Source organism: Hesperophylax consimilis, chromosome 26 (assembly GCF_061612785.1).
Source record: "Hesperophylax consimilis isolate HC1 chromosome 26, BYU_Hcon_1.0, whole genome shotgun sequence".
In the NCBI taxonomy this organism is placed as follows: domain Eukaryota; kingdom Metazoa; phylum Arthropoda; class Insecta; order Trichoptera; family Limnephilidae; genus Hesperophylax; species Hesperophylax consimilis.
In genome coordinates this window covers 16531894-16547481 of record NC_142861.1, presented here as the reverse complement: position 1 = coordinate 16547481, position 15588 = coordinate 16531894, and the positions used below count along the sequence as shown (strand labels likewise).

General features: G+C 33.8%; 1 protein-coding gene across 2 annotated transcripts in view; it reads right to left on the bottom strand.

Annotated features, from left to right (window-relative positions):
• Nucleotides 1-15588, bottom strand: part of LOC149411198 (ATP-binding cassette subfamily C member 4-like) — a 55860-nt gene that overhangs the window by 23602 nt on the left and 16670 nt on the right. The window contains exons 3-9 of one of the 2 annotated variants that reach the window (XM_089647352.1): nt 14306-14510; nt 13854-14079; nt 13609-13706; nt 12011-12208; nt 2612-2879; nt 2004-2182; nt 623-787 (exon numbers count right to left, since the gene is read on the bottom strand). In XM_089647352.1, the coding sequence (XP_089503478.1) occupies nt 623-787; nt 2004-2182; nt 2612-2879; nt 12011-12208; nt 13609-13706; nt 13854-14079; nt 14306-14510 (1339 nt within the window). The remainder of the gene's footprint in view (nt 1-622; nt 788-2003; nt 2183-2611; nt 2880-12010; nt 12209-13608; nt 13707-13853; nt 14080-14305; nt 14511-15588) is intronic. The other variant, XM_089647353.1, reaches the window with a different exon arrangement.

Sequence of the window (15588 nt, the reverse complement as noted above, 5' to 3'; positions counted from 1 at the left end):
AGTTCAACTTTTTTTGAACCCGATCGGCAGTTGAAATAAATTTTGGAAACCTTATTTGTTTTTTACTAAAACTAAATATTTTTCCAATTAATTAATTAATTTATTTATTTATTTGTTAAGACATACACAGTACAATAAGATACAGTTAGATATTTTTAGTTATTACATAGTTGTAGTACCTTTTACGTATGTCCATAAAATATCATTACGTAATTTCGCCTGAGATTGTTATAAAAGGAAGGAAGTGTGTGGATAGATAATAATAAATGAATTGAAAACAAGAATTATAATAAGCTCACGAATTGTAATTGACTGTTTACATAAAAGTTTTGAAAAATGATGTGAAAATATTTTTGAAATATGTCATGCTAAGAAATTTAAGAAGTTAGTTTTGTATGTTAGAAAGGAATCATTAAAGATGTTTAAATGTAGTAATTTTTCGTAATGGGTGTATGCTAAAATGCTAAAATAATAATAAATAAAATAAAATAATAACTTAATGCTAAAATGAAAGCTAAAAAAATGTCTGCGTTTAATTTTTGATAGTGCGCTTTCAATTCTGAAAATTTAATTTACAAGAGGTTTAATTTATAAAGAGATTCCAGGAACATCATTTTTTTACCTCTCTGTATCGTTTGTGATCGAATGGTAGACCAAAGAGTATGTTGTTCCTGACGGTAGCCACGAACAGCCAGGCTTCTTGGCTGGCGTAGGAGATGGTACCTTGAACATTGACAGTACCAGACATTGTGGGGAGTTCCTTCAGCAGAAGTTGCAGCATGGAACTCTGAAATTATACACGGTTATAGTTTATTAGAATCAAGCCTGTTAATCAAGTATGTTAAAATAACGTGAAAATTGAAAACGAAATTAAATAAAAAATGTTCAATAATATAACTATTCAACAATGCATTATAATATTTACTATTCAAATATACAGGGTGTATCGGCACGTACCCGACAAACTTTAACCAGCTATTCCTTAGCATATTTGGAGTAAAAAATCTTATCTGCACTTTGCTGTTCATATTTTCACCACATGTCACCACTGTTTTATCCTTTGTCAAAGTTTGAAACCCATCGTGCAATATTTTATTCGAATTCCGTTGAATAGTGCACGTGTGTACCTATATTGGCGCACTTTTACAATCACAACGAAATGGCATGGCACCATTCGTCTCATTTTTAACTATTATTTTTAAGTGTGTGCGAAATAGCGAAGACGCTTTTTGACATACTTGACATAACAGCTGTTGAACACGAAACGCAATGCCAATGACAGTGATGTAGTGTGGAAATTTTTAATATTTTTGTTTTTAATCGAAAAAAAAATGCTACCGGACAGCAAAGTGCCCATAACATTTTTTACTCCAAATGTGCTAAGGAATAGCTGGTTAAAGTTTGTCCGGTACGTGCCGATACACCCTGTATGTAAAACAATAATTGGCAATTTGAGTATGTAAACATTTTTTGAAATCTGCATACGTCATCAAGATGATAATGAAAAAACATTATTTGCCTAAGTACTAAGTGGATTATATAAGTAAGACGCCATTTTTTACTTTTTATTGTATTGTTTGTTGCTAAAATTATGCAACAGCTAGTACAGCTACATGCAAGTCATCAGTTAATTTAGCAAGAGTATTTGGAGTATCCCTAATTCGAACAAATGAAACAGGATAATAAACTACAAATAAATTAATAACTTTAATTACATGACGACTTAAACATATAGAACCGTCCGCTTTAAAAGGCTAAAAATAACGAAATAATTCAAAACTTTCAATGTTCAAATTTACAAATGTCAATGTCGAAAGCTGAGCGCCAGAAGTCAACTCCTTCGACGGACTTCATACTTAGTGATTCCTACTTCAATTTCACTTGTGAACAAGCCTTCTCCACTGCTTGCGGTCCTGGGCTGCATGGAGAACTGCGGACGCCCATATTTGTAAAGATATTCGATTAAGAGAATGAAGTAGAATTTTAAAATATCGTCAGTTTACCTTTCCGGAGCCCACAGATCCGATGAAGGCACAAAGTTTCCCTTTTGGAATCTGGACATTGATTCCATCCAGAGACAGGACAGACTTATCCGACGTCCAACTCGCCTTCACATCCTTGATGTTCACGGCCAGCTCACTGTTGGTTTCTGCTTCTGGGTTGAAATCTTGCAGGTCGTAAGCTAAAAAATACAAACAAATCAATGGAAAAATGTGGACATCTCTTAACTGAGTATGGTGCAACCGCAGTTGATATACGTATATGATGCACTTCTGAATTGCTTTCATGTGGACAAATATAAGTATTTAGTATTCTTGAAGAAGGTTAATATTGGAAGGTGAAGTGTCCGGTGCAACAACCATGAAAAATCATTGCGAATTGTTCTAGAACAATTCATTCTTATTTATACTAACCCACAACTTAGTTATTCATAAGTCATAAGAAAGGTATTTATTGTCAAATCACAATATTTATAGTTTGACTATCTTTATAAACACACAGGCTAAATTACCACTGTGGGGCATTTACTTTATTTAAATAAACTTGATGTTTTGATAGCATCAATATCGTTAGATCTTCATTAAAACGAATTACAAGTGTGTTGTCTTACCAGAATTAGAGAATCCATTCCCTTCAATTTTCTTCTTAGTGTATGCAACATCGTCTTCATCAGTCTTAGAGTATCTTCCATTTATTCTTCCCTTTTCGGTGATGAAATTTGACTCCATCAGGCGAAGGTCTGGCCTCTCCTCCAAGATCAAGAAATCTTCCAATCGCTTGACGGTGACCAGACACTCTGCCGCTAAGGATATGCTCATGGGGTAGATAATGGCCATGGTGGCTTGAAGGGTGTTGTAAAACTGGGCTAGAGAGAAGACCTGGACAGAAAATAAAGGGTGTTAAAGATCTCGAGATTGTTTCAAACTCTATTTTAAAGAAATGGACAGAAAATAAAGGGTGTTAAAGATCGCGAGGCTTCAAACTCTATTTTAAAGAAATGGACAGAAAATAAAGGGTGTTAAAGATCGCGAGATTGCTTCAAACTCTATTTTAAAGAAATGGACATAAAATAAAGGGTGTTAAAGATCGCGAGATTGTTTCAAACTCTATTTTAAAGAAATTGACATAAAATAAAGGGTGTTAAAGATCGCGAGATTGCTCAAACTCTATTTTAAAGAAATGACAGAAAATAAAGGATGTTAAAGATCGCGAGATTGTTTCAAACTCTATTTTAAAGAAATGGACATAAAATAAAGGGTGTTAAAGATCGCGAGATTGCTCAAACTCTATTTTAAAGAAATGGACAGAAAATAAAGGGTGTTAAAGATCGCGAGATTGCTTCAAACTCTATTTTAAAGAAATGGACAGAAAATAAAGGATGTTAAAGATCGCGAGATTGTTTCAAACTCTATTTTAAAGAAATGGACATAAAATAAAGGGTGTTAAAGATCGCGAGATTGCTCAAACTCTATTTTAAAGAAATGGACAGAAAATAAAGGATGTTAAAGATCGCGAGATTGTTTCAAACTCTATTTTAAAGAAATGGACATAAAATAAACTGTGTTAAAGATCGCGAGATTGCTCAAACTCTATTTTAAAGAAATGGACAGAAAATAAAGGATGTTAAAGATCGCGAGATTGTTTCAAACTCTATTTAGAAATGGACATAAAATAAAGGATGTTAAAGATCGCGAGATTGTTTCAAACTCTATTTTAAAGAAATGGACATAAAATAAACTGTGTTAAAGATCGCGAGATTGCTCAAACTCTATTTTAAAGAAATGGACAGAAAATAAAGGATGTTAAAGATCGCGAGATTGTTTCAAACTCTATTTAGAAATGGACATAAAATAAAGGATGTTAAAGATCGCGAGATTGTTTCAAACTCTATTTTAAAGAAATGGACATAAAATAAAGGGTGTTAAAGATCGCGAGATTGCTTCAAACTCTATTTCAAAGAAATGGACAGAAAATTTTTCTTACGGCAGATGAGCATTTAGTTCAAGTTCCAAAACAAAACCGTAGGTATCTAAACTACATCCAAGTTCGCAACTTTATCGCTCAAGATTGATTTTTCTATTGACAACCCAATATAAATACCTTTCCCACATTAAATCGACTTATTGGAAGATTTTTTCGAACATTCTAAAATGTGCTATTTTCACCAAAAGAGCCACAGTTGATGTAAAACATCTTTTGGCGCACCTTGGGGGGTAAAATCGACTCTTGCTTGGCAAGACGGGACGACCCTCTCACAAGGAAATGGGACGACGGATTGACGCTTCAATCAGCCAGCCTCGTGCTTCGACTTTTTCCGCCGGCCGCCAAAACTCTATACCTACTCACTAAATTTGACAATGAATCTGTTCTAAGCGATGATGATTTTTTAACTTATAATAAACTTTTTTTATATTTTAAAAATAATAACTTTATTGTAAAAAATATGAAGACTATAATTAATCCTATAATTACTCACCTAATTAACAGAATTATTGACACAAGTCACATTCCAGCTGAACTAAAATGCAGCATCATAAGGCCCATTTTTAAAAATGGAGATCACACCGTAATAAATAATTATAGGCCTATTTCCTTATTACCCGCATTAGAAAAAATATTAGAAAAATATATATCTATAAATTTGGATAAATATTTAAATAATTTGGGCATTATTGATGAATGTCAGTATGGCTTCCAAAAACATAAAAGCTGTGATAAACTGCTCGAAAAATTTTCCAATTATATAAATTCAGAGCTTAACTCAAAAAAACATGTACTAGTATTATATATTGATTTCTCAAAAGCTTTCGATACACTCAGCCATACACAATTAATCAAGGTACTCGAAATCATAGGAATCCGTGGTAAACTCCTATCATTTTTCAAAAACTATTTAACAAATAGAAAAATGTATGTAAAGATTTTGAATGTAATGAGTAATTTTAGATTTATTAAATCAGGGGTGCCACAAGGATCAATTTTAGGACCAAAATTATACATTATATATGTAATTGCCATGTCTAAACTTTTTTAAATAGCCCGTAGATTTATTTTTGCTGATGATACTGCACTAGTTGTCTCTAATGAAAACCCTGAAATAGCTATTCAAGAATTACAAATTGACTTTAACGAGCTACTTAAATGGTCTCATGATGTAAGATTAATTATTAATGTCAAAAAAACTAAATGCATGTATATAAGATCACCGAGCTTGAAAATGTGGAACTTACCTAAAATAACTGCACATAATTTTGATTGCATACATAAAAAATGGATAATATTTGCTGCTGTGAAAAAATTGATTTTGCAAACGAATATACTTACCTTGGCATAATCGTAGACAATAACTTTAAATGGGACAAAAGTGTGATCAAAATTTGTAACCAGCTCCGATGTTTGGCGAGTAATTTTTATAAATTAATATTTGTATTGCCTCGATGTACTCTCAAACTTATATATCATTCTATGGTCGAATCAATACTTAGATATGGAATTCGAACTTGGGGACACTCGAGTAATATTAATATTAAATACATTCAAAATCTACAAACTGCTATAATTTAAAAAATTGTTAAGCCTAGCATTTACAAACAAAGAAACAACTTAAAATTACTGTATGGCTCTGAGGGCCTACTCCCAATTAAAGGGCTTCTCTGGTTTATTATAATTATGGATAATGCGGGAGAAAATGCGTACAAAAAGCCATTGGTGCATAGTCACAAAACAAGATTTACTGAAAAAAAAGGCCTAAAAATTCCACTAATATCAAATAAGTATGGTAGCAGAACACTTGACTATTTGATACCTGTGATTTATAACAAATTTAACGAAAACTTTAACTTGAAAAATAATGAGGAACCTTGCCCTAAACTGACAAAAAAGTGGTTAATAAATGAACAAAACGTTTATCTATCCTAAACATTATATTTGGTATTAATATTTCAACTTAAGCTAATGTGTATTATGTTATAACATTAAATGGTAGAACCTACAGACAAGCTGATTGTCACAGCTTTGTGGGACTACCCATATCTTATATGGTATTAAATGTAATTATACAGGGTGTCCGGAAACTCGTAGTACAAGCGGGAAACTGGTGAATCTACATCACATTTGGAGTCGATTTTGTAGTATTTTTTTTTTTTTATTTGAGCTTTCGTTATCGAGTAAATCGAGTTTGAAGTTGATTTTTTTTTTTTTTTTTTTTAAATCAAATTCGTATAAATTATTACTGAAGATCAAAGTACCCAACTAATTAAAACTATTTGAAAGTAAAACAAATGAAGAAACTCGGATTTGAAGCATTATTTTGAAATCACCCTTCATTTAACCCGGTGTAATCATAAAATATTTCTGCTCTGCAGGGTTAAAACATCTGTTATTCAACCCTAAACACCAGAAAAAACTTTAACCCTAAAATAGCCGAAAAATATTTTTTTTTGGTTTTTTTTTTTTTTTTTTGAAAATGCTCAAATCAAAAAATTTTATGTTTTTTTGGGTTCCCCATGTGGTGTAGATTCTCCAGTTTCCCGCTTGTACTACGAGTTTCCGGACACCGTGTATTAAATTTAATAAATAAAAAAATTAAAAAAACTTGTTTACTTTCATTTTCACTTCCTTCAACAAATGTCAATTTTGATATTTAACATCCGACAGGCGTCCCGTGATACCCATTTTCAAAAAAAAAACTAATTTTAAAAAAAAATTTACTTTGCAAAACCACTGAAAAAATACACCGATAGAATTGAACACAACCTTTCCTTACTTCTGAGAAAATTGATTTTGAATAAAAAAAATCTGTATTGAAAATCAATTTAATTGTTTTCAAATCGGTACACCTAAACAAAAACGCCAGTTCTTGTTTCAGTAAACTAATTTGAACGTTTTGTATTTTGTATCCAAAACTAATGTCAAGGTTTGAACAATCAAACAGCTGACTGGCTAAAATGATTTGACACGATGTGTCAAAAAAAAACCTAGTTCAAACTAGTTTATCTGAACCAACAGGATTTTTGTCGTCTTAATTGGATGCCAGTGCGAGCAAATATTTAAACATTTGATAAAGAGCGTCATAAAATCAAGAAAATTGATTAAATGTATCAATATTTTTGTTAATACTTGTTCGAATGGTAATTTTAGTGTTGGTTAAAGAAATTTATTTTTAGCATCGAACCACTTGCACCAACGAAATAAAACTCTAAATTAGCACTTAGACGCTATGAGCATTTGCAATGATGATGTTAAACACGATGATGTAGAACAAGATTTTAAAGACGATATTTATAACGGAATAGAGTAATTCCTTCGTTATGCGTCAGCAGATGAATCCGCTTCCGGAATTTGAACACATCATTCGGAAGACAAAACTACTTTTAACGTAAGATTAAAGCTTTGATTAAAATTACACCTAGCACATGAGAATGGTTTCAGCAAATAATCTGCATCTTGGATTTTATAACTGCCCTTCAAACACGATAATGTTTTTCATCAAAATGCGGCAGCAGATGAATCCACAATCAGAATTTTACCTTTTCATTCAGAACACAAAACTGGTTTTAACTTACGAGTTAAATCACTGTGCGAGTTATCCAATGTTAATTAAAACTACACCCAGCACACCAAAATGGTTTTCTCCGACTTTTACAGCACATAGTTTGCATCTCGAGATTTATCAAACACGAGAATTGTTCCCTTCTTAAATGCCTCTACAAATGAATCCACAACTGTAATTTTATCTGTAAGCGAGTTCCCACTTTAATTAGCAGTAGGTATTTTTAAAGGGGACGTTTCTGACCTATTTATTTGTGTGTAAACTGCTTTTCAGTAACGAAGGTGCATACGTAAGTACTTGTCAGCTATGTTATACCTGTCTCTTGGTTTTGTAATAATGTCTTAAAATGTATATGAAACACCGTGAAAGAAAACCATTCTCGCGTTCTGAAAGATTATTTTAATCATTAGTCATCAAGCCGCACCGAAAGCGCAGGCGGGCTGCACAAAAAGCCTCTCGGGCCGCAGGTTCCCAACTCCTGCTCTAGAGTCTAAAGGCGTTTATAAAATCCATATGACCTCCCGACAAATTATAAATTATAGAAAATATTCATTTTGTGATTACATTTGTCAAATCAAAACAACTATGTGCGTGTAACGCAAAATAGGTATGTAATCTACTTACAGTAGTATAAAGGTTTACTTTGCGTAAACTAGTAACTCAAATATTGTTAGTGCATATCTACTGAGTCGTGTTATTATTGGAGTGTGACAATGACAACTTTAAAATGTTTGACATCTGTTATCAGTGTAAAACGCAAATTTACTAAATTTAATAATATTTGCTTTCCACCAGGGTCGAAACCACCACTGCAGATGTAACATGTAACCAGGACCTAGGAAGTCAGAAACTTATAAGCAGCGAAATGATTTTTTGATGGTGCCTATCGGCTACTGCAGAGCACGACAGGTTAAAACGGCCACCATCTTAAACCGGAATGTATAAAAAAAAATACAGACGAGCGACATAAAAATTAGTCCTAGCTTTACAGAAAATAAAATTAGGATTTCTTTTATTTGATTACCGCACAAGAGTCTCATCTGATCACAACCGTTTGGAGCCAGTGAGATAACAGATATTATTTTACTATCTGAACCCGCGATCTTCAGCTTGCTAGTCGAGAGCCTTACCTCTAATCCACGGAGGTCGTCGATAGTACGGTTATTATAGTCTGCAGAAATCAGAATTTTTGGAAAACCCTATCTGGTGGTTGGACGGTGTGAAGACAAACACTAAATCCTTGTGTGATGACTTAGAATGTATGCCGATGTTGGTATGAAGGGAGAACACTTTGGTTGGTATCTTGTGGTATTTAATCGGGGAATTGTGACAGGCAAAAGAGGACGAGAACTACCTTTCATACGTATTTATTAACTATGCAAGCATTCCATCTCGCTTGCACACATACTCTTTCATTCACACATTACACCTTGGGTACAAGGAATTTGAGGAAGATGGAGGGAGGGAGAAATCGGCAATAGGAGCAATTCCAATTCTACTTAAGGATAAGGAAATGTCCTTGAGGATAACCTTAAAATTAATGACAGTGTTATTCTGGTCTTACTTAAGGATAAAGAATTGCCTTACCCATCAAATTAAAAACTTTAAACTGCCATTCCCATTCTCAGATCACAGCGAAAAAGTCTTAAATTTTATGGGTAAGCACGACTTCTTATAAGTACTCGTATCATCATCGGCTGCCAATCCTTGGAGGGCCTTAAGGGCAATTTTGGTACTACTTAAGGAAGTAGAACCAGAGGGCCTTACAGACAAGGATTGTGGAGCCGACGATGATGACGAAATTAATTTCTTCACTGGTCATCTCACAAATGCGATCATTACTGATTCAACGCGATAAAAGGATACTAGAATATGAGGATCAAAGAGACTTAGGTCCGGCCCTGCTATCAACGTCACATAAAATAATATAAACACATGTAAGAATGCAACACAAAATGCTAATCTAATAGGAAATAACATTGCACATTGAGTGGCGAGGTCGTCTTTGGCACTAGTCTTATATCTTTTGAAAAACTACTTAGCTTATTGGCCACTGACCATTATCTCATGAAGTTATGCACGTTCTACGGAAAACTTAAGTAAATCAGTTCATAGAGTAATGAAATGACGTATTATTATATGACGAATCTAATTTTTAGTAATACGACCATCTGATATCGTTAGGGGGTATTTCACTATGTCGGGCTAAATATCTGACTAGCTATCCGTTGGCTGGCTTTAAAGATCAGAATAACTTCGTTATTCAACGGCGACCGTTTCACCATTGTTTCCGAGCTTCCGGATAGATAACACTCGAAATAGTCTGGCAACATCGCAAAATGTTTGCAGTTACTCCATCTACTGCCACGGCTGTCATGCGTCACAGTCCGCACACCGCAAAGTGTGCATTTTTTTGGTTATGTTATGTTGATTATCAGGTCATTTTAGAAAGATTCGTGTCGAATTAATACATTGTTTCTTATTTTGAACACAATCAAATAATTCAGGATGGATCATACAAGCATTCAAATTCATTCAACAAAATTCGACTCACTTCTCCGCTGTCAAACTCGGAATGTTTTGACGCCATCTTTGATTCGAGGAATAGCGCCTAACGTGAGGTTCGAGCACTGATTCGTCAAATCGAACTTTAACCCGAGCGTTAGCGTTATTCAGATATAGTGAAAACGAAAAAATGACTAATCCGCGGATTAGTGCTTAGTCAGAACATAATCAGAGATAGTGAAATACCCCCTTAGAATATCAGAGAATCCTTCTGGAATTGTATAAAACAACACATTCTATTGAATTTTTTGTAACGTGCGTCAGTATCATTGGCCACACATATCGATTCTGCGTTTGATCAAATATGGATGTTTTCAAATTTGGAATAGATAAATAAAATAACAAGGTTGCAGGCACAAAAGAAGAGAGAGTTGTAGGGTGCATATATAATAGAATAGCTAAAGCTAAGAGTCTTTTGGAAAAGAGACAGACATTTACAGACTTACTAATATGTAAACCTGATGAATATTTAAAACAATTGATAAACAACCGTGTATGTAAAATTCTTATTAATATAAAGATACATTTAATGGCCATAACATAGTTTGTGGAAAGATGTATGTATACATATTTTTATACAGCCAAAGAAAGTTGTTCATCCGTTGTATAACATTGAAATTTCTCATCGAATTTCGAAATGTTTCCACGGGATTTTAAAAGTGCTAAAATTTTTCTTATTTTTGAAGATATCGTAAAATCAAATGGCATTTTTAGAAACTAGATAAAATTACCTTTTTGATTACTGTATTTTAAATTTACTTTGATATTATTGAATTTCAAACGTTATAGAAAATACATTTTTTTTAAACACGTTCGTTTTATTTAGGATATCTGCAAGAAAATTGTCACTTCACTATTTATCTCGTTTATACAATAAAAACATAAACAAAATAATGATGATAATTCCCAGAGAATAACCAAAAAAATGACTTTTTGGATTTATCATTTGCGAAATATAAAAGTCGATTTCTTTGATTTATATTTACCTATACGCGCATAAGTTATTAACTAACTTTTTCAAGAAGGGAACCGCATGTGTCAGTTTGCTTAAATGCGATGTTGCCAGTTCTTTCGCAGCCAGTTAAATACTTTTACATTAGCGATAATTAGAAACAGAAATTGTACATTATTTATTCAATGTCCAACTAAAACATGATTTGAAAGTTTTTGTTGTAAGGTTTGTTTAACTAGTAAGACTGTAATGTGTTAAATTACAGTTGTAAGAGCCAATGCTGAAGACAACAAAGCTATTAGAATTGTTGTTGACTATGAAAAAATTAAGAAAATATTACATCTTCTGTATATGACTTCTTGCGTCCAGTTTTGAACTTCGGGCGTCTGAAGCCGACTTCAGGTTAATTTTTTAAGGCTGTCTCGTTTGTAGGAAACCGTTATTTTTATTCCCCAACTTGAACGTCAATCGATGATATTAGAATTCAAACGACCAACCTTTTGCCGTGATCCGTGTTCTCGAAGTTCGACCTAAGTATGGAGATATTGATTATGATTGCATTAACTTAAAGATTATAGATTATGAATGATAAATACTATCGGAGATAATAAAGGTAAATGAAGATAACTTGACCTAAGCTGGTTGTACGGAGGTAAACACTGGAGCTCTGTGGTAAGTATCGTCGGAGAAAGACAAGAAACGTTGCTTGAAATGGTTTAGTCGTATTTGGTGATCTGATATCCAGGTACTTCTCAACTGTCTTCTTCGCCCTCTCTCTTCAGACTCTGGGTCCTGACAGTCGAAAACAGTGCATCAAGGCATTCAAATTTTAAAATAATGGTTTGAGAACTTGAGGAAAACAGCGCGAATGCCTAGATAAACTGCCAAGGCGATGATGGTATGTATGAGATGAAATATAAATATTGTTTGAAATAACTTACAGTAGCAGAAGTGACCCGGTGTCCCAGGAGCGAATAAGCCAGCAGGGTGATGAACAAAGTAAACCGTTCAGTAAACACCATGAAGGCCATGAATATACCACGGAGATACGAGGTTGAAGTGATTGCCTTCAGTTCGTAGGCCCGAGCCAGAGAAACCACCTTCTCGAACGGCATCTCCCAGGCGTACATCTTGATAACCTGAAAAAAAGTTCATATTTTTGAGTTTATGTGCTCCGCTTACTCAAAAATATTAATGATGTCTTTTTAGGCTTCTATTGCACTTTTTTCAATGTTTCTGGCCAGTATGATGGAGATCATTTCATATTATGGAGAGAAAGAAGGAAATTTTAAAAATTGGAGTCAAGTTCTGACTTTACAGAGATGTTGAACGGAGGAGAGGTAATTTTAGATAAGGCTTGATAGAAGAGGGGATGCTTGTTTAGAGAAGGACAATCATGAAATCTAAAGTTCCAACTTTTAGACCGCAGAAAGTACCTGCAATCTGGGCAGTCGAGCGTGTGAATTTTATAGAGGCGAGAGGGAAGAGAGCAAAGTCCAATTCTCATTCAAATGATTCTGGAAATTTATTTTGATGAATTGCCCAATTGTGTCGAGACCTCTTTGGATTGACCAGCTAATCAAATGCCCAAACATTGAGGAATCTCTATTTGAGAATGGAAAAAAATATCAGACAGGGGGTGTGGTTTATGAGAGTAACAATAGGGTTTGACGCTCCCTGTTTTGATAGAATTAAAAAGATTCAAGTATCGTACTTCATTACTGTAATTAAGTTTATATGTTTATTGCCCTGTATCGTACTGTTATTCATATACTGTAATTGATTTTATATGTTTATTGTCCTGAAAAGGGTTGAGATCAACCGGTCGACCAACATAACTCAAACAAATTGGTTTAAAACAAAGAAAAAAAGATAAAAATCATTTATAAAAAGATTTACCAAAGAATTTTGTTCACTAACTTATTCCAAACTATCCGTATAGAAATTACAGGTAAATAATTATTGCATGTAGTAGAATAGAGTCGCGTTAAGCACCATTTTTAATAATTGATTCTTTAATTTATCACAATCATAAACACTTTCATATACTTTCGCATACGGTGTGGCCACAAATACGACAACGTGTAAATTTCATTCAGTGGCGGGGTATTTTTGGGGAAATCAACCGAATATAAAATTGATCTTCAATACCCTAAAAACGAAACTATTCAAAAGCAACCGTGTGCTTGCTGTATTGGCCTCTTTGACAGAGGAGTGAAATAAAATGAATAACTTTATTTACAAAACGTGTATAAAATATGTGCTATAAAAATTCAACAAAAAATATTTATGCTGTCCTGAATGTTATAATTGTACGTTATAATTCTAACAATATGTTTGGGTAATCATTGACTTTCGGTGAGGTCTTGTCGCTGAGTTTTGATTGATGAAATAGGTCTTTCAAATTTCTATTAGTCTGCTTTCAAATAATATTGTCTGAGAGTAAAAAATACGTATGTACAATGTACATACTAAAAATTTGGTCATGCAAGGATTTTTATTATTTGTAGAATTTATAACAGAAGCATAATTTTCTTACCTGGATTCCAGAAATAATTTCACTCATTATTCGTACTCGGTCATCAGTCCTCACAGCTATCTTTTTCCTCAAGTTGGATGACAGCTTACTCAGATAACCTGTTACAAAAATTTGTAATTTGTTTTATTGAATTTTATAATATTTTTGTACAAGACTCGTGAGGTGAAGAATGAGACGAAAGAACTTTAAAAAAATACTAAAATTGTTTTTTTACCAGAGTTTTCTTAATAAACAAAAATACCTACTTTGCACAGGAATAGTCTGCAAGGTTAATACTGCTACTCCAATCAAGGCTGCCACATTAACTCTTGTATAGATCAGATAGCAGATCAGCGTTATCTGGAAAGGCATGATCCACAAGTAGTGCAGGAAGACCAGGACATTATCAAATCTACTGACGTCATTTGACATCAGGTTGACGAGCTGGCCTGCCGTGGTCTGACCAAGAGATTTTCCACTGAGTCGAAGGACCTGCAAATAGAAATAAAATTACACAATTTAGATTTTTTTTCAATGGTCTTGGTTTCTGTAATAGGCAATTTCAAAAATATTATGATTTAAATTCAATAAAAATGAAAAACAGTGGACCCACGGACGAACCTTGCGGAACACCCTTATATGATTGGGATCGCTCGCAGGTTGCCGTATTCCCAGCCACTGGCGTGAATAAAGACAATTATACATCTTGACCACATACCTTCCTGTAAAGAAGCGAGCAACACGCCACCCTGAGCCTCATTCCCAGCTGGGTCTGCCTCAGGTTGGTGTGGTGCTGGATGAAGACAGACAGCATAGAGAGACCGACCACGGCTCCTGCGTACCAGTACGCTTGCTCGCGGGTCGCTGTGCTACCAGCCGCGAAATAGTCGATAAGATAGGCCAAAGCAATGGGCTGGAATGATCTGAAAATTTTTCATTTGATATTACAAAATGTGGAATATCGACCAGATCATCAATGGCAGAATAAAAAAAACTTTGCAATGGTCGTAGAAGTTGTTGGTTCAAGTCCCGGCGAAGTTCATTCACAAATAGGTGCAATTTAATTCAACAAAATAATATAAATGTTAATCTCAAATTATTCTTGAGTCAAAGTATTTTGTAGCGACCTGGTGAGGCACCGAAATGTAGTTTAAAATGGCTATAGTAAGAAATTCTCAGAAATCAATCTCCGATAAATGTTAGAAAAATGATTTCAATTCATGGATAATTTACTTATATTCTTAAATTCATCGGATTTCACAATCTTTCTTATTTTCTTGTCACACGTCCAGCTAAGCAACTCTTCAGCTTCTATGGACTGCATGCTCCTGCTGTAAAAGCCAGGTTCTTCCAAATGTCCCATTTTCCAATTATCATTACCACTTTCCCTCCCCTTACATTTCAGCCTAATTTTTAACAGAGACCTAGCTATATAATATGGCATTTTTCTCCTTCTAGCTGCAGAATCTTCACTGATGATTTAAAAATAAGTTTCGTTAGAAGGTGGAGCACTTTTGGAGAAATTCAATAGGCTTCACTAAATGTCATAAATAACTATATACCTAATTATTATACCTAGATTACTGACATTGATCACTAATTAGACCATTATGGAGAACCCAGGTTTATCAAATAAATCATATAAAATAGATATTATTGTAAAGAAGAAAGACAGTGGAGAAAAAATTTATTTTTAATTAGTCGTATGAACTTACAATTGTATAATTAAAAAAGTTCCAAAGATTATCCAACCATATTTTTATACTATTAACAATTTAAATATATATACGAGTGAAGAGATATTGCGTTAAGGCGAAGCTTGGCGATGCACTACGTCGTGTAATATTTTAAATTGAGCCGCTATCAATAACAACCCTTACGTAGATGGCGATAAGGTTTAAATTCCCGCATAACACCATCCGCCTGTTTTGATTTATGCAAGAAAAAAACATGGCCAAAAAGTGCCTTTTATTTTATTTTGTGGATGTTCAGGCATAAATA